The 19,917-nt window shown below is 33.2% G+C and overlaps 1 protein-coding gene across 1 annotated transcript in view; it reads left to right on the top strand.

Annotated features, from left to right (window-relative positions):
- The window catches only part of iav (transient receptor potential cation channel subfamily V iav), a 105,018-nt gene continuing 85,101 nt past the window's right edge, over nucleotides 1-19,917 (top strand). Inside the window, exons 1-4 of the mRNA XM_035369725.2 lie at nucleotides 1-276; nucleotides 3,331-3,538; nucleotides 10,315-10,473; nucleotides 18,967-19,121. Coding sequence (XP_035225616.1) covers nucleotides 1-276; nucleotides 3,331-3,538; nucleotides 10,315-10,473; nucleotides 18,967-19,121 — 798 coding nt within the window. The remainder of the gene's footprint in view (nucleotides 277-3,330; nucleotides 3,539-10,314; nucleotides 10,474-18,966; nucleotides 19,122-19,917) is intronic.

Here is a 19,917-nt window from a genome sequence, read left to right on the forward strand (position 1 = left end):
ATGGGAAAATATTCCTTGGAAAATCTTCTACGTTTTTCGGATCGTGGAGCATCGAGTCTTGCTACTTCACTGCTAGATGAAATAGTGAGTAAAGATGAGGTGGATGAGTTGAGTCCTCTTTACCGACTCGCTAACTACAAAAAGGGGGGATATCTCATCGAGAGATATCTTATGGACGGACAGAAGGAACTGGAAAGTATAGCTGCAAATGAAATCAAACAGTATATGTATGCCAATGGAACTGGAGAATCTCGAGAATGTGATATAAATTTCCAGGTGGGTTCAGAAATGAACAAACATTTGTTTCCATACTATTATACAATATTCAATAATCTTTGGTAGAATAAGGACTTGAGAATAGGTTCCTCTTGCTTTAATAAATACATTCTAATTGAAATCTATAATTCTAAAGCTGCATATGAAGATATAAATTTCAGAGAATTGCATTTTTATTGTAACATTGAATGTAAATAACATTTTAATTCATTCAAAAGATTTGTTCAAGGATTCCCATAAATAACAAATATTCATCAGTTTTACTTTACATACTTTCTTTTTTAATTTTTTTACGTATCGATGTGTCTATCTGTTGGATAAAGTTGTAGGGTTTCCTTTATTTTGCGTAACAAATTATTTTAAGTTTGACACCTTTCCTGAACCTTTCACTTTCCCCTCGCATTTCCTCGTCAGGATTCAAATTTAAGGTTAAATGAAGTGAGTATTTAAACGAGTAAATCTTGTAGTTCATTTCGAGCGTATTTTCGCTAGTCAGAGCACTTTACGAGTCTGTCCTTGCTGTTACCCGGAGTTGTTGATACGCCTTTTTGGCCATTTAACAAGTATAACACCGGGTAGGTTGTTGAGTCAACCTAGTTATCCTTAACTTAATTCTTTAGTCCAGCACTACTCTCTAGCTTTTGAATTTATTGTGTAACAATTCTTAAGTTTCACTGCAAGTTGTCGATGCTATTGTAAGCACGAAGTAACTCAGAGTTGGACGAATATTAAAGGGTTATGCCCTTCTGTGCTGCCAGTTCTTTACGCCTGTGCGAGAAGTCGCCAGGTTCGTTTGTAGGATCTAGCAGAGTTTAATGTTACCAAAGAGAGTACGATCCTACAACTTACGCAAATTTTATCTAGTGGATTCTGGACATATTTGGAGAGCAACGTCCTGAGATTTCAACATTTGAAAAATTTCTAGAAATTCTGAGCATATTTGACTTTATGAGAAGATGTCACCATACTTTTTTTAAACCTTTTAAATAATATTTTTATGTGTAAGGCAAGTGAATAATATGTATATTCCAATTGTTGTAGTTCTTTTCCCTTTCACATATACCTCATATTCATGAAATTTCACTTGGATAAATTTTGTTTTATTCTGCAAAAAGGAAAAAAAAAATCTTCATTTTTCAATAACCAAATAATGATCCCCTGGAATTTCAAGAGGTTCATATAATACATACTCTGCTTCTAGGTGTATTTAAAGTCTGAAATAAGGCAAGAGAAAATTCTATATTCTCGTAGACTGATATTGTAAAAAAGGGAGTTTTTTTCAGTTCTGTATGAGATTTAGATTGGATTAAGTTTAAAACTGAGAAACAACCTTTCTTACTATCCAACATCTTTTTTTATTGAAATAGTTGAGCAAACCTCTAATAGAAACCAAAGATAATCAAAAATCAATTAATGTAATTTAGTTCCATATGTATGAGAGAATATTTCACCGCAGCTCAACCTATACTATTGCTATAAAAATTATATTTATTAAATACTTAGATCACCTAATTTATCCAGAAAATTCTTATCATATTATGTTCATAAAAGTAACCATGAAAGGAAGAGGAAAAAACTTTTCTGAAAATCAACTTTATATAAGTTAAGGCACTACATCAGGATTAGTCTAATAAATTTCAGACTCCACATATTTTACATCATTTGTTAAATTAAAATTATACTTACGTTTTTAGCAGTCCAAAATTAGAATGACTTTTTTAAATTCAAGATGGCATTAAAAAGCAATAATCCTTGAACTAAAGTCTTGTGTTTTATACTTTCATATTCAAGGCTTACAACTATACAACTGTACAGTGAATTTTCACACTTATTGTGCATTTAAATAGTGTGAATACATACATAGGAATACATAGAAATTGTGAATATACACCGTTTTGGTCCAAATATAAGGTGGCCCAAGATAAACCGAACCCAAAACAAATTAAGTCTCCCATGTCCGATTCGGTTATAGCCATCCGATATCGTTATCACTTTACAGTTGATGCGTTCTTCACTTGGTTTGGTTATATTGGGCAATCCTGCATAAGACTATGTTCGTATCTTAAAATGATGTTCTGTAAACTCAGTATCCATCTTATATGCATAGCCTAAAAATTAAAAAATACCTTTAATTTATCATAATAGTTAAACTTTTACTCTGATAATCGTGTAGGATTTTCCTTATTTTGTATTACAAATTTATTTTAAGTTTGATACTTTAGCTAAACTTCTCAACTTCCTCTCACATTCTCTCGCCAGGATGTAAATTTAGCTTATTTAAACGGGTGAATCTCTGAGATTATTCAGAGCGTGTTTCGCTAGCCAAGCGCACGTTTCGTTGTTGTTTCGCTGTTACGCTAGTAAGCCTCTTGGCCATATCGGATTGATCATCACCGGTTAGGATCTTGTGAGTCCACCCAGCAGGCGTAACTGAAGTGCTATCTTGCACTATTTATATTTAGGTTTGACTTATATTATATTCTACGTTTTAGTTTCACTGCAAGTTGGACGCTGCCTTTGTAACGCACGAAGACCGTGCCTTTCTGTTAACTGTTTTGAATTAATAAAGGGTTATTTTTTACCCCTCGAGTCAAAAGTTTTCTTCACGCCTGTGCGAGAATTCGCCAGGTCATTTTACAATCTCCAATTTATATGTGGAACAAGAGAGCAAGACTCTATAATCGAATCACGATCTTCCACTTGTTAGATGCATATGTTATCCACTTATGAAAGCATAATCTTCCTTTGAAAGTTCCTTTGTAATGCCACACTACACAAAGGCATACACAGGAAGAATATCCCAGTTTTTTACATTTTTTAGTCCCCCCTCCTCCACTCAAAGGGCGACTAAAGAGAGAGGACGAGGCCTAAATGGACAAATTGAGGTGGTGAGGCAAAGTCGTTTTGTTCAACCAGTATGTTACTTCATGCAGATATCCAGTGAAATTAAATTTAAGAAATAACTAAAAAATACGGACAGTATATTTTTCTCTTTATATCTTATGACTATCAGTTTAAATATGTCGGCTTATGTAAATAACGTTTCTTTTGTAGGATACAAACACTTCCAGCAACGTTTCTAAAAGGGAGAAGAAAAGACGTACCATTTGCTGGAAACTGGATTGCAGGGGAATGTTAGGAGAATCGCTTTTGCATCTTCTGGTTATATGCAACACCGATGTCCACACTCACATTGCGATACTTCTGTTGGAAATGTACCCTGCTTTGGCGCAAGATATAGTAGAAGGAGAAGAATATTACGGTATGAAATTCCGGTGTAAAATTTTTTTAATAAATGTTATGTCATGGAAAAGGAAGATTATTAAGGAGAACTTTAAAATTTTGATTTGAAGACAAAAAATTGCAGTAAAAAGTGAGAAGAACGATCAAACAAATATCAATCAAATTATTGAAATCTGATCTTTTAAATTCGTGTTTAACAGCTGGAAACTGCAACAAATATGCATCTTTATAGTGCAAAAAGTCAGAGCCAGCCAGAAATGTTGAAAATAATTTGCTGTTAGAATGAGACATTTTTACTCAATATATCATTCTTAAATGCTTGTAACATATATTCCCCACATCATACATGGTATACATTTCCTACAATTATATTTGTAATGTATCCTAAGTAGCACAGCAACGTCGTTGTCGCGGATGTCGTTGCAAAAGCGTTGCAATATGTCGTCTTTAAGACGTCCAGATGTCCGCGAACATCCACTGTTTTACAACCGTTGCAAAGACGTCTTTATTACATCTTTGCAGATGCGATTTTTGTCGCATAGACGTCGTTATTGCGTCTTTCACAGGTGATATTTTGGTTGTGTATCGTATCACGACGTCTTAAAGACACCTAAATGTTCGCCAAATTCCACTTTTTTGCAACAGTTGTGAAAATGACGTTATTATGTCCTTGTGTTACATATTGATTTATGCAGAAAAATAAGCTTAATAATTAATATGTTTTTCTTCTTTTTAAAATTTTGTATTCCGTGTATTTATCTAAAGTTTAAATATTTTATCATTTCCTGAAAACCAGATGATAATACAATTTTTTCTCTTTAGACTAAATATGCATAATTAATAATAGCGTTAATTATTTTCAGTACTTTAAACTATATTTTTTAAATAACTTAAATTCTAAGTTACGATTATTTAAGATTTCATCATTTTTTTCCTTAATTATGAAAGTGGTTATTATAAATACATAACATTAATAGTAGGTTTTTAAGTAATTAGACATAAAGTAAAGATACATATGTGGGTAGAAAAAGAGCATTTCTGATAATAGCATTATCACATTTATTTCTGTTAAATCTCAGAGACATTGAAAATTGCCCCGGTCATGATAAACTAGGAAGCGGCTTTTAGGGTAACATAATCAGTATTTTACCTGAACTTAAGTATAAATTTATTCGCGTTTCACAGGAAAAAAAAGTATAACCATTAACTTATATATCTCCAAGATATGCAAATGAAAGACAGTATAAAGTAGTTAATAAATGTTATCAGGACTTGTGCTTCTCTTGATTTGCTTTGGAAACATGATGTGTCCTGAACAGGAACAGGGAGCTTACTCAAGCTATGTTCAAGATTTGTGTGTAACAGACGACACAAGCAGGAAGGGTAAACGAAACCCTTTATTTTCTATACTTTTACAAGTACTCCCGAACTTAGGGATACAAAGACCAACCACTTGTGGTCTGAACGTAAGAATATAAAACTACTAACTAAAACTCTAACTAAAAGTTAACTTTGAATTAGTATACAAATGCCTAGCACTAAGACTGGCCTTTATTTAAAAGGGTACGTATGTAGTACGCCGAGCTGCTGAAACTACAATACGTTTAAAAATATCAAGAGGGTTAAACCTCTGCCCTTAAAGGCAACCAGCAACTGAGTGAAAACTCGAAAAAACTGCAGTGGCAAGCGGTTTGCTTCCTAAAACAACTTCTCTCTCTCTAACTCTTGGAAAAAAGCCACAACTTAAATACTTAGCGTTAGCAAGACAATTTGCATAAACAAATTAAAGCATTTAATTTTGGCCGGAAGTAGAAAATAAGAAATGATAGTACAGCTTTAAAATAAAATAAACATTAGTAAAACTTAGGATCCTTACATACTTCCAGCCAGAGTTAATTAGTTTGAAACTGAGGTCTAGACGACCTTGTTGAAAACTTTTAGCTCTAGACTCTACATCTAACGCGATGTCAATCTTTTACAAACATTCCTCACTAGAAGCTATCTAATCTAGAAATTAAAAGTCGTTTTTACATGATCAATTCTAGGGACAATTACTTTTCATCTGTACTGCATCTACAAAGAGCAGTTTTTCTTAGTTGAATTTGGTTCCTTCCAGAGATCTGGAAGGAAAACTAGTTTAATGAAATGTTAAACAATCAAATGGCAAGTAACATGAACACGTATATCTTTCTTTTAAAATTATTCTTATTTCATTCATGCCATTATTTAATTATCTCCCCGTGCTCTCTGAAATGTGTTGTAAAGAGAAACACCAAACACGTGCGTGTCTATGTACAAGTGTTCAACACTATCACCTGCAATCAAAACACTAACGTCTTAAAATTCAACATAACAAGACCTCAGAATACACCCTTATATTCATCTCTGAACTCTGAGGTACTATTCTGAAGAAGTAACTAACTCTGAAGTGTAGCGTCAGAGAGCCTAACTATGTTCATTCAACCTTTAGCACATATTCACAATACTTAGCTCTTTTTATAGTCATACCAATAAGTTAAAATTTTGGCAATACTACAACATTTTCATTTCTACCATATCACAGTACTTCTTAACTTTTAAGATAACAGCTCACATTGTACATAAAGACATATTAACATGCCGTTAATTTTACGCATTTTAAAACATACATTAGTAGTATAATGTTTGTTATCTTCTATTTCTTCAAAGCAAGTGCTGATTCTTTTACATTTAAATACTACATTTCAAAAGTCCTTCAGACTAAAATTTCTTTTCTTGACAGAATTTTTAAAATAAAATTTTATACAATAATTTTACAATTTTTTTTTAGGTACCTTTCTCATAGATTTCCAAAGCTTTTACAATACTCAAGTATTTACACATTCCTATTATAATTTTAGTTTACTCGCGAGTAATTGAAAAACATTGTAACAAAATAGGTAAAACTCATTTCTCGCCTTTTTGGCGATAAAGGTAGGCCTCACATGAGGTAAAACTTCTTAAATTCTGCCACTTGCAGTAAGAACGAAAAATTAACTTAAAGTTTCAGAGAAACATAAAGTTTTACTTATCTTTGTGATATTCCGACATCCGTTTAGCCGTCCTCCTGGAAAGTGGCGAAGACTACTGTCTGGTTTATTCTCCGTCTTGTGCGGGTTCGCCCTTCAGTTCCTTCCTCAGTGAGCTTTCTTTCTTTCTTTCTTTCTTTTTTTTTTTTTTTTTTTTTCTGTTTGATGACCCTTGAAAAGACCTTCTTCTTAACTTCTGATTGTACTCTCGGACGCTTGATGGCCGCTGTTCTTGGAGGAATCGGGACAAATCTTTCCCGTTGTTGCCTGGATCTAGTTGCTGGCTGTTCAAACGTTTGTTGCTTCTTTGCATCTCCAGCTGATTTTCCTGGCTTGATTCGTTGACATTTGCTGCGTAGACTCCTATCCGATGGGTACATCTTTCGTTTTGGAGCAGTGTTATGGTTGCTGCCATTTCTTCTGGCGCTCTTTGAATTACTAGAATTTTTCCCATCTTCATGTTGGGGATGTTCGTGCCCTCTCTTTTCTGGTCGGTGGAACGGCTTCTTTTTCTTGTTACCTTCAGTTTTACAACGGGGGAACTTTCTTTTCGTGTAGACCTCTCTACTCATATCTGGCCCTTTTCGTGGTCGTTGTGCCACTTCTGGAGGTTGTGCCTGCCGTGCCGGGTCCTGCAAAAGATCTTTAAATATTTGCATTTTATTACGATTGTAGAATGGTTTGATCTGGTCAATAATTGCGTGCAGGTTTCACCATTCTTGGCTTTTAACACCACTACAGCCTGAGTTACTTTCTCAATTACATAAGGTCCTTCAAATCGTGGATAGAACTTTGCAATTTTATCTTCTAGTTCTGAAGAAAGTGAATGCTTAATTTTTAACACTTCATCCCCTACTTTATATGTTACTCCCCGTCGTTTCATGTCATAATACAACTTCTGTTTTCTTTGTGCTACTTCAGTATTCTTCTTTGCTTCTTTAATTAATTTTTCTATATCGCCCATTTCAAATTCAGGGGCTCTTTGTTGAACATAAAATAATCTATCTAACGGCGTTATAATCTTTTTGCCTAAAAATAACTCAGCAGGAGTTTTGCCCGTGGTGTCATGTTTGGCGGTCCTAAGGGCGAAAGCTAATTCATTGACATAGTTATCCCAGCTTTTATGAAAATTTTTAACATAACTGCGAATAATTTTCACTATATTTCTATTGACCCGTTCCGCTATATTTGATTGCGGCCGATACGGGACCATTTTTAAATGACGTATGTGCAGTTTTTGGCGCATTTCTTCAAATATATTACTTACAAATTGAGGACCATTATCCGATATAACTTTTAGGGGCGCCCGTATTTTAAAATATATTTATTTAAAATAGAATCAGTAACTAATTCCGCAGAGGCAAAAATTAAAGCAAAAAATTCTATAAAAAATTAAAACAAATTCTGTAAATTTGTCTAATATGTTTATTATGTTCTGGCTCTGATGTTGACAAACAAATTGGGCTGGGTTGAAGACTGTTACATTTTTCAACAAATTTTCTATCCTCCCCATTTTCTTCGCTTTTGCGAATAACCTTTTCCACTGGAAGGAACAGTTTTCCTTTGAGTTGTCAGTTGGCGTTTTTGCCAGTATTACTTGGCAGGTTTAAAAATTTCCAAGAATAACCAGTTAGCAAAGTCATAAGTCCCTTTTTGTGGCAATATCTAAAAATGAAATAATCACTTTTTCTCAGATTTTCAACATTGAAGTACAATTACATTTGTCTACTTTAATTTATTCCTTTTGTATTCAGACACGAATCTTCCAGTTTAATTGAATAAATTCCAGAATATACTTATATGACAGCATTCTTTTTTTTTTTTTTTTTTTCTTTTTTACTTCTTTGCAATTTTCATTTATAATACTTCTGTGGGGGGGAAATTATCATTTTTTTTTTCATAATCTACGAATTTGTATTTATACTTTTTGAGTAATTACAGTTATTTTACTTTTGTTTTGCCAAAGTTGTTATGTACGGGACGCGTTTCTAACTTTCAGAGGTACAAAGAATTTAAAATAATTAATTACAGTGCCTCAGCTAACTTTAAATGGACAGAAATGTATATATATATATATCATTATCATGAATAAGGATCACAATCTAAATTTTAAAGCACTTAAGAATCATTATCCAGATTAGAAATATCATTATAGTTGATGGGAACATCACTACCTGAAAAATGGACTACCTACAATTTTCTTGCAAAATGGACTACGAATTTTAAAAACTGTTAAATTAAAACTGTTGTAAGTATTCAGGGAACCCCCCCCCGCTAGTTTAACAAGTGAGATAGACGGTCGCCGCTTCTAGTGGCCGAATGCTTGCAGTTTAATGCATTCATCATAAATGGCCAGTACCTAACGGTCATTTAACCGTCTCATCACTGAGAAGGTTGTGCAAGGTGCACCACAGCGGGACACCGATTTTAACCTCCCAGAACAGGGAAATTCCGAATCAGTTTTAAGACCCAATCCACTGTCCGGGAGGTGTCCGCCGATAACATCGCGGCAAAAACATCGCGGACGAAAACGTCGCAGAGAAAACAATGCAAGGCGAAAACGTCGCGCTACAAAACATCGTGGGAGAAAACATCGCAAAGAGAAAATATCGCAGTTCTAAGACATCGTGGTACAAAACATTGTCGTCGAAAATAAAGCGGTTCAAAATCTTCGCAGTTTAAAAACATCATCGTCGAAAATATCGTGGTAAAAAATAAAGTATCTACAAATCATCGCGTGACGATAACATCGCAGACATGCTTTTTTCAGACTTTAATAACTGTAAATAGATATTCCCATAATAATTTGTGAGCGCGAGATAGAAATAAGGATAATTTGTTTTTCATATTTTATATTAACTAATAAATTTTTGCTGAGAAAATAAGAAGGAATCTTAAGCATAGAAAATTAATGCTACTTATAGCACTTAATAGAATTTTAAACCGACATAGTTAACTAACAAAGACCATTAATAAATCATTTTTTATAAAGTTTTTACTGGTAAGTTTTCAGGAAACGCTATAAGTTGCATTAATTTGCTATGCTTATGTTTTCTTCTTACTTTTTCAGCAAAAATTTATTAGTTAATAAAAAAATGTGAAAGTAAAAATTATCCTTCTTTACATCTTGCGCTCACAAATTATTATGGGAATATCTATTCACAGTTATTAAAGCCTGACAAAAGCATGTCTGCGATGTTATCGTCATGCGATGATTTGTAGATACTTTATTTTTTACCACGATATTTTCGACGACGATGTTTTCAAACAGCGAAGTTTCTGAACCGCTTTATTTTCGACGACGATGTTTTGTACCACGATGTTTTAGAACTGCGATGTTTTCTCTTTGCGATGTTTTCTCCCACGATGTTTTGTAGCACGACGTTTTTGCCTTGCGTTGTTTTCTCTGCGACGTTTTCGTCCGCGATGTTTTTGCCGCGATGTTTTCGGCTGTGACCGTCCGGGAAGCGCACCTCTAGAAACGGATCCAAGGGTCCCTCATCTCTCTTCCCTACCATTAAGCCTCTTGATAAAACTTTGGTCTCGCCAATATTTTAAGTGCCCCCAGGCCACGCGGATCCAAACTCGGTCCAGAGATGCTGCAGCCAGCAGTGCTAACCACCATTCAAGATCTGGGTGGCTCAAATGGGGTATATCTATAAATATAATGATAACAATACGAAAATTGTTATTATGAGAAAACATTAGTTTAGGCTAGTTAAATGTTACGCTAATTTATTCTTTACAGGTGCCAGTGCAATGCATTTTGCCATTGCCTACGAAAATGCAAAGTTAATGAAAAAACTCGTAGAAATAGGAGCTGATGTCTTGCAGAGGGCGAACGGAAAATTTTTCATGCCTATTGATCAACAATGGCCGATTCCTCGAGCCAAAACCAATTTTGAAGGTAAGAAAATAAGAATGATCCTATTGAAGGCCCGGCTTGAAATACGGTAATTTGAACTATATGCCAGTGTATCTGAGGTGCATCTTACAATAGATTTCTTTCAAAGAAATTATATCTATTTCAGTAACAAAACTGAATTACAGGAAAATGTGGTTGCCAGAACATTCTACATTCAGTGTTGGTAAAGGCGTACTGTCGCATGTAAATACTGCATTGCAGCAGAACCTCACACTTTAAGAAGAAACACAAGTATAGCCTGAAAAGAAAATGCTTTTTCCTATGATATAAATTTATTTAATAATTTATCAATATGATATACATTTTATTTAAAAGAAATTTGTGTTTACTTATACTAGGGAAACCACCATAAATTAGCTGTCAGTGAGAAACTAGTGTCGCTGTTACCGTTATTGAAATTCTGCAACGACTAGCTACTAAGAATGAATGTTTATTTTTTAAGTAACGAGACATAATTCACTGCTGTACAGTAAATATTACTGTTTCATTTCAATTGAGGGAAGCTTCGAAAATTAATTGCTGTTAGAAAATCATTTGCTTATCGAGTCTTTAGGATATTTCGAAGTCAGAAATTAAAAAATCCGCAATGCGCTCGACGGGATTCGAACTCCTCACCTCTCGAAAACGCGTCGAACGTGCTTCCAGTTACAACCGGAAAGCAAGGTGAAAATAAGTTATATACTACCCCTTTAAAAAGGGACCGGGGATTAGGAGACCCAATCGCCAAATACTGAAAGTGACGAATTATCGACTGCCACCTTTTAGTTAGGACGCCAGTTCCAGAGTCTTTTAGAATCTTTTGATGTCAGAAAACTAAAGAAATCCACAATGCTCTCGTAGGAATTCGAACTCCGGAACTTACGAATAAGCGTCAAGCATGTTTCCCGTTACACCACGAAGGCATGAGGAAAGGAAGAGGAAAATATCTTACACGCCTTTTATGTAGCTTTCGTTTCACCAGTAGTAAAATATTTGACACTTAAAAACAGATTACCAGATGATACAGAAAGTGAATTAATGCCAGGTTATTCAAAATGAAATGTCGAATTTCATACAGTTCTGAAGTTTTCTCCTCTGTGTGCCAGTTTTCATCGCTTTCTTCCCTCTTCTTCATTGCATTTTCTCTGATTGAAATTGCACCACCAAGAGTAGACAGTGTAACTTTTTACAAATTGCACAGCTCCTTGAACATTATGGAGGCAAGCACACAGGTCTAAGTTAATGATGTATTTCTCTGCTTCTTATAGCATTGAAGCATAAATGAAGTGCCTCGAGATATTGCTCCTCACATTTGCACAACCCGTTGAAAAAGATGTGCTGTTTCATGAGGAGCTTGTAGAATTAACATTTAGTTCACTCTAACAATTATGTAGCATTTTGAATGATATGTCATGCTATCATACAGCAAGAAGTCAACTTTTGATTTGTTAAAACAAACATATAAGTAATCCTCAGCCAAAATGTTATCTATAATTGCAAATTGAAATTAACATTTATAGTTTAATTTTCTAAAATAGAAAGTTTAGTACATAGTCTGTTTCGTTAATTTAATGCCATTAATTTTATCCAGTTGTATTTTCAAAATTTTCTATTTGATCAGACTTCAAGTTCATAAGATTTCCTTCTTACTAAATCTCAATTCCTTTCAAGTTCATCACATCTGAGGATATGTCCCACCTTGGTAAAATGGTGGCAATTTTGTGAGACGTTTGCTGAAAGGGAGAGAGTGTATCAGGTTCTAAATACTTTTGAACATGTCGAAAAGATGTTAAGTTGCTATTTGTGTGCAACAAACAAGACCGTCTAGCATAGCTTATGTCTACCTAAACAATTACACCCTATGTTCGAGCTGTCTACTTTTTGCTCCTGCGGCTGGATTGCTAAATTTGTCACGTCGGCGCACTATGTGTATCAGCTCATCTTTAGCGAGGATTAAAAGAAGGATTTGTTGCCAATGGCAACTTAAAGCAATTCTATTAGACAAATTACTCTTTAATGGCAACAATCCAAGCTCATTCAACGATAAATATATATATATATATATAATAGGCCGCCGCCGTCTTGTATTTTCCAAGAAGTCACGCAGACAGGTTTTGAAGGACATAAAGTTTTTCAAAGTTTCGTTTCTATTTTGTGGTAACGACCCTATTTTTTCAAAGTTTTGTTTTCTGTGGCAACCATTATTTTTTTCCGTTTGTGACAAAGACTTCATGAACCACGTGTTTCGAATGACATCAATTTTATTTTCCGTTATTATTTTTAATTATTTAATATATGAATAGTTTAGTACAATATTATTGTTAATTATTGAAATTTTTAATCATGAATAATTATTTTTAATTGATTTTGTTATTTAATTTAATATAGCAATTTTTAATAAATACCTTTTATGTAACTGAACGAGTTTTAAGGAGTTGAGATTCGGACTTACCACCTCTGGCAAAGGAAACCTAAGCTTTACCTCAAGTATTCGTTTTGCCTTTTGAATCCTGTAATCTGACCTCGTCAACCATTTTTGTCCATTTGACCTTGTACAGTGGAAACAACCATGATGTCACTAAGCTGAAGGATTGACCATGCGCGAGCCTGTTCCGACTTGCCCAAGCCGCATCACACATTTGTGCTTCCAGGAAGGCGAACGAATACAATCTTCAAGAACAATCCGCTTCTCACTAACAATATCCTTCGGATTTCAACCAATAAGAATGCTTGTTTCTTAATGTGGACAGAGATTTATTTTGGTTTTCTAAATCACTACTTTATTCTTCGCTGTTTTTTCCGCAGTTTAAATTTATCTTTTTTATTTTACAAGCATATTTTTTGTTTTCTTTTTTACTCATCCTTAGTAAATTAGATTTATTAATTTTTCATTCTATATATTTTTCTTTTAGAAACGCAAATTTTACATTAAATTTTCGCAAATTAATGTTTTCACATTTTTATTTCTACAAACGCAATATTTTTCCAAATGTTTAATTTTTTCCTTTTTTTTTTTTTTTTTTTTTTTTTTTTTACTTTAAGAAAGTATTTTTATATTCAACTTTTTTATTTTACAAAAGCAATGCTTAATTTTTTTTTTCTTTTCGTTTTATATTTAAAAAAAAGTTTTTTATTTTTCAATTTATTTGTATTACAAAAGTAATATTTATTTTCCTAAGTTTATTTTTTTTTTCACTTTTCTGTTTTCACAAACACAATTTTTTTTTGTTTCAATATTTTATATCAAAAAGCTTTTAATTCTTTGTTTTGACTTTTTCTTTTTTCGTTTTTGTAAATGCAAATGTTTTTATTTTTAAAAACTTTTTGTTGTTACATTTTTATTTTACCCTTAAATCCCCCCTTATTTTAAATACTTATCGATGTTGCGTTTCCATTTCTCCAAATGTAAACTTACATAGATTTCTCTATCTACGAAATTTAAGCTAAAATTTGCATGCATATCCTTTCCATCTTGGACGCCTTTATAGATATTTTCTGTAACATTAAACCAACATGTACAATGAATAGGAATATTCATTTCTTACTTTTTATACTACTAACACTCTTTCGGAGATACTCAGAACTTTTCCTTCTAATATATTGCAACAATTATTAATGAGTATATTAAGTTTCTTAGACACATTGCGGATTCTGTTTTACAAATGTTGCTTTTATTCAAAGATTTAACTAAGCTATGTCTAACAAATGTAAATTTTTACACTTTTAATTTACATATTTTTCCTCATATTTAACTTTTTTTCTGCTTTTAGAACTTATTCATGTTACATTTGTGATTTCTTTTCCCCAAAAGTAAATTCACACCTACACAAGTTCTTTATTGTAAGATCAACTGACTTTGAGCAAATCTTACAAATAAGGATACAATAAATAATAATACAATCTAACAAATAAAGATACAATCTTACAATAAATTTTCATGGCGTAAAGTCCACTCTAACGAATACATGAGCATTTCTACACAGTTTAATTTAAACACGTACCAAAAATATTTCATTCCTTATTATTTTACTCTATAGACATTTACGCGAATCTGTTTAGAACACTCCTTTCTATTCAGCAGATGGATTCATTTTTATTATTAACACAGGTTCTGTTAACTCTTTGAAACCCTTTACAAAAAATTATCTTGGATTTTCTTGCGCAAATCTTTCCTTAAATCACGAAACATATGCTAAACCTTGATTTTCTTCATGTGAAAAAGTCACTCTGATTTTTAATATGTTTGCACCATTTACCGCAAAACATCATAAACACTGCTACATTCGAACTTATTACAGCTTTACTTTGTTAACAAGGTTAGAGGAAATCGAATTATTTTTAAATACAGAGAAGAATATCGGCACTGTAATGTATTGTTTAAATTCAAATTATAGCCATATTTGTGAATAAGGTCTCAAAAATGATGTCTATAAGACACATGAAATTAATATTCAGCTAATAATTGGAAGCTTGTTCCCTTTCTTCGAGATCGGAATATTTTTTTCAAAGAGTATCATCATTATCGTTTATGAGTCTCAAAGCTTTTAAACATATTCATTCTAACTTAAGCTAAAAGATATGCATTTCAAATCGATAAAACTGAACTCTTACAGCTTTTAGAGAATCAAATTTAATTTATCATGCATAGTAAATTTCTGCATAACAGATAATATTGACATGAATTCCAAATGATGATCCAACTTGACTTTATAATTGTAGCACACTCTAGCTCGAGGTACGCATTTCAAACTGTCATTACTTAACATTGAACTCTTACAGCCTTTTAGACATTTGATTTCTCAAAGATAGCAAATAAAATCATGCTTAAATATCGTACATAATAGATAATATTGACAGAAACTCCATATAATCATCTAATATAGACAGCAACTTAAAAAATTTTTAACACTTTTTAGTATGGCTTAATCTAAGAAAGACCACACTTTCAAAGAAGCATTGTTTTTAATTAAATATCGGAGCCATACAAATCTTTGCACGTGTACAACATTTTATTTATCATAACCAATACATATGATAAGTAACAGTAAATAAAACACATTTCATCAAATACTAAACACATTTCCTATCTAGATCCAATGGCGAACAAGCAATTCTCACGCAGCCCACACAGCTTGCATAGCAAAAAAAAAATTTCACATTCATATGCAGCCGGTTAAAAGCTGCTGTATTCTTAAGAAGAAAAGAAATGTAGTTTTTTTTTTTTTTTTTTTTTTTTTTTTTTGAATGCTTAAAACCTTCCGCTACCTGTGTTCCTCATTTCCCGACACATCACACATATAATTCAAAATCAGCTAAAAAAGAAATTCAAATGCAAATATTCAAACAGGAATGTTTCGCAAATTAGAGATAAGATAGAAACACAATGATAAATGCGGAAAAGCATGTAAAATACCAAGGAAAAAATGCATTCGTGGAGGACATTCTATGGTAAATTTTCTTTGTTCTGCATGTGGGCTGCATTTTTCGTTTTGCATTTTCGTTTTGGGCATTTTGTAACCAACTCGCGGATGCACATTCCTTCAGCCTAGTGACTTTATGATCTTTTCCGCTGCACAAGGTGAAATGGGCGGAATGATAGACAAGGTAAGGTTACATTATTTAAGAGACAAAGTGCGGCCTTGAAGTAAGAGTCAGATCTTCCTTGCCAGAGGTGGTAGTTTCGAATCTCAGCTCTTCAAGACTCGTTCAATTACATAATCGTTAGTCGTTAAAATTATAATTAAAAATAATAACTTACTAAACAATTAATCTTGCATTAAATAATTAATAATTATAATAAAGTTGATGTCATTCGAAACACGTCGTTTGTGAAGTCGTTGCTACAAAAAATAAAACTTTGAAAAATATTATCGTTGCCACAAAATAAAAAAGAAACTTTGAAAAGCGTAACGTTCTACAACCTCGTCTACGTAACTCCGGGGAAAATCCAAGATGGCGCCGGCCAAGCCATTCTTCTGTGACGTCACTTCTGCTTATTCATAATTTGGGCTTACTACTTGCGTAGGACGTACAACTCTCCCTCATTTGCTCCCAGGAATTCTAGATAGTTTTCTGATTAATGAGCTGAGTGATGGTAATTATTACTGCTAGTCTAATAGCCTAGTATCTGTAGTCTAAGTATGTGTAGAATTACTGTTAGCCTGCAGTATCTTTAGTCTAAGTATCCGTAGGATTACAGCTAGTCTATAGTATCTGTAGGATTACTACTAATAGTAATCACTACTAGTCTGCAGTATCTGTAGGATTACTGCTAGTCTATAGTATCTGTAGGATTACTACTACTAGTAATTACTACTAGTCTGCTGTATCTGTAGGATTACTGCTACTAGTAATTACTGCTAATCGAAGTATCTGTGTAAGTAGTTAAGCCTTTTCGTCGAATGAGGCAATTGTCAAGCTCAGCAGTGATGTCCGTGCACCAAATCAAACTGAGGAGCGTGAGTACCTTTTCATAATTATGTCTAAATGCATAGACGGATTACTGCGCTATCCCTACCTATATATACCTCTAAACATTTGGTTGACCCACCACTATCGTGTTAGCCTATTATCGGCCTTTTAAAGAAGTCTGTTAGTTGCGCATATTGCTTAAAAAGATCGTTTCCAAGCGTTTCACATAACAACTGACTCACGAAAAAGATTAAAATTTAATTTTTAAAAGCTATTTGTTGGAATAATATGGGTGATGCATTTAACAAACTACTAGACTGATTTCAACTTATACTACCTGCATAAAACGCGGGACTACTACGTAACTTTGGACATTTGCATACTTCACTATGAGTTTCATTTATGCAAAATTTTCACCTCTTCCAAAAAGCGATCCTATGAACTACAATTTTTGTGTAAAATTTCGTTCGACAAAATTCAATGATTCATTTAAAATAATTCTTCTAATACACTGCAATATAATTTAATAAGACTGCCTTTTTTATATGACTGTTTTTTTTTTCTCCTAAGGGGTTAGAGCCTATCACGATTTGAATCGTTATCTTCATAACTAGTAATTTCTTTAAATTTTCAGTACACCTGATTTTTACTAGTGAAAAATGACAAAAACTTAATCTACTTTCTTTCAAGTTCCATTCTGAATGTTCAAAAAAATTACAGCTGTCTGTAAGTCCAGCTATATTTAGTTTGCTGTTAATTTGCTTAGGTTTTTAAAGTTTTTAGTTTCTTTTAATAACATGAAAACCTAATATAGCTAATTACATGTTTATAAGAAGTTATTAATTTAGTTAAGAATTAGCAGCTATCAAATTACTTAATAATAATATTATATTGCTGATTTCATTATTTGATTAGCCTGCTTCAATAAAAATAGTACCTTTAGTTGAACAGAAATAGGTTATGTGTTTTGTTTTACACAAATTAAAAATAATATCCTTCTCTAGTTTTAGTACAAGAAAAATAAATTCCGAGATCATGCGTCAGGTTACAATGCTTACGTAAATAAGAATTACCTTATTTGTTTTACTTTAGTTGAAAAAGGAATTAGTCGTCTTTTTATGGAAGTAAAATAATAATGAAAGAGAACTTGTAAAGAGTAAAAAAAGGAGAAGAAAGAGAAAAAAAATCTGATTTCTCAAATTCCAGATTAATAGTTAACATAATCTTATATCACTGCAGTGTAAAATGTGCGATCAAAGAATTGAATTTTCTTTTTTATTTAGATGATAATTTACTTCTGCATAAGTAAACTTCAAGAAACTAAAATCACAAGGCTTTTTAAATGCTTCAGAGATTTTGAAGATTGGAGATTATAGATTAGAAGAGATTTACTAGATATTATTAAATGATAACTGATCAGCTGAAAAGCTCCTAAATTTACTTGAATAAATATTATGCCACATAATAATTACTAGATATTACAGTGCGGGAGTTAACTGCATTTCTTCTTTCGACAGGGCGCGAATTTTGTGTTTAATAGTGTCATATAAGCAATATAATTTATTTCTAAAGGCTATTAATTTCGTAATTTAATTTAACGAAAAAATAACCCTTTGCTTCCCAAATTACTGAATTTTTTGAAAAAGATTTTGAAACCTTTTCATTATATTTCTTTATGCATGAGAAACATCTCACATTAAATTTCCAAAAATGTTATAAGTTTTCCATTGTTTTTTTTTAATTTAAAATTGGGGCTTAAAAATCCCGTTGGGACATAGCTGAGCTATTTTATTGATGGTATTTTAAAGTTCCGTAGGGATGTGAAGGGTTTTAAATTTTTAAAACTGTGTAATCTTTCTTGGAATATAGTACGATTATATGATACAGAATAAAATCCCCTCCCTTGCATTACAGCAAATAATGATTTCGCGTGCAATAAAAAAATAAACCAATTAGCCGGATTTTTTATAAATCCCGACAGTTTCATAATTTATCTAGATATTAATAAATAAGTGAAGTTATACGGAATACAGAAACTTAAGCCGTTCATTTTAATTTATAGCTGTTAATTTTTGTATGTTTTAGGACTGAGTTATTTCGGAGAGTATCCACTAGCCTGGGCAGCCTGCTTCGACGATGAATCCAGTTATAACTTGTTACTGAAGCATGGAGCAGATCCTAACTTGCAAGACACTTTTGGAAATAGCATTTTGCACGTGTTGGTAATTCGTGATAAACTGGTTAGTTAACATCCTGCTTTTATCCAATTCAATCCACAGCGCACTTGGTTTTCTTTAGACCTCGTTCTAAATGAAGAAGATGTATATATGACTGAAAGGAAACTTTGTTTATATTTTTTTTAAGTTTTTACTACTTTGCTTATATCTTAGGCATAGTAGCAGACTTGCCAATGTACACTGGTGTGCAAAAATTAAGGACGAGACGGTTTTTTCAATATAACTTTGTACAAAAGCTTTCCAAATCAACACATTTAATACCGTAAGATCCCCAATACGTAAGGACATGAGTAATGTAAGCAACACTTTCTAAAAGAGAATTCAGAGGGATAAAAAGAAGCTGTATTGAAAAAGTAGCATGGAGCGGAATGCGACTGAAGGCCGAAACATACCTGTGATGGGTGTCCAGCAAGAAACATCAGGTCTTTAATAGGGGATATGATCTTCCCTGACTGCTAGGCAGGTTTCACAGCGTCTGCCCATGCTGAGAATGAGGGTGTCAATGAGTTGTTGAGGCATTGCTGCACCATTCGTCTTGCAGCGCCAATCGAAGCTCCGGAATCGTTACTGGTGGTAAGGTACGAGCTGCCAAGCGTCTGCCTAGAAAATCCCATACATGCTCGATGGGATTGAGATCCGGAGATCGTGCCGGCCAATCCATAAGTTCAATATCCTCACTCTCTTAGAGCTGTTCGGAAGCTACTGTGCGATGACATGGTGCATTGCCGTCCATGAGAAGGAACTGCGGACCCATAGCGCCTCTAAAAAGACGCACATATGGAAGAAGAATCTCATTACA

This window comes from Stegodyphus dumicola, chromosome X1 (assembly GCF_044657685.1).
Source record: "Stegodyphus dumicola isolate Sdum_Otavi_A_Nest chromosome X1, ASM4465768v1".
In the NCBI taxonomy this organism is placed as follows: Eukaryota; Metazoa; Arthropoda; class Arachnida; order Araneae; family Eresidae; genus Stegodyphus; species Stegodyphus dumicola.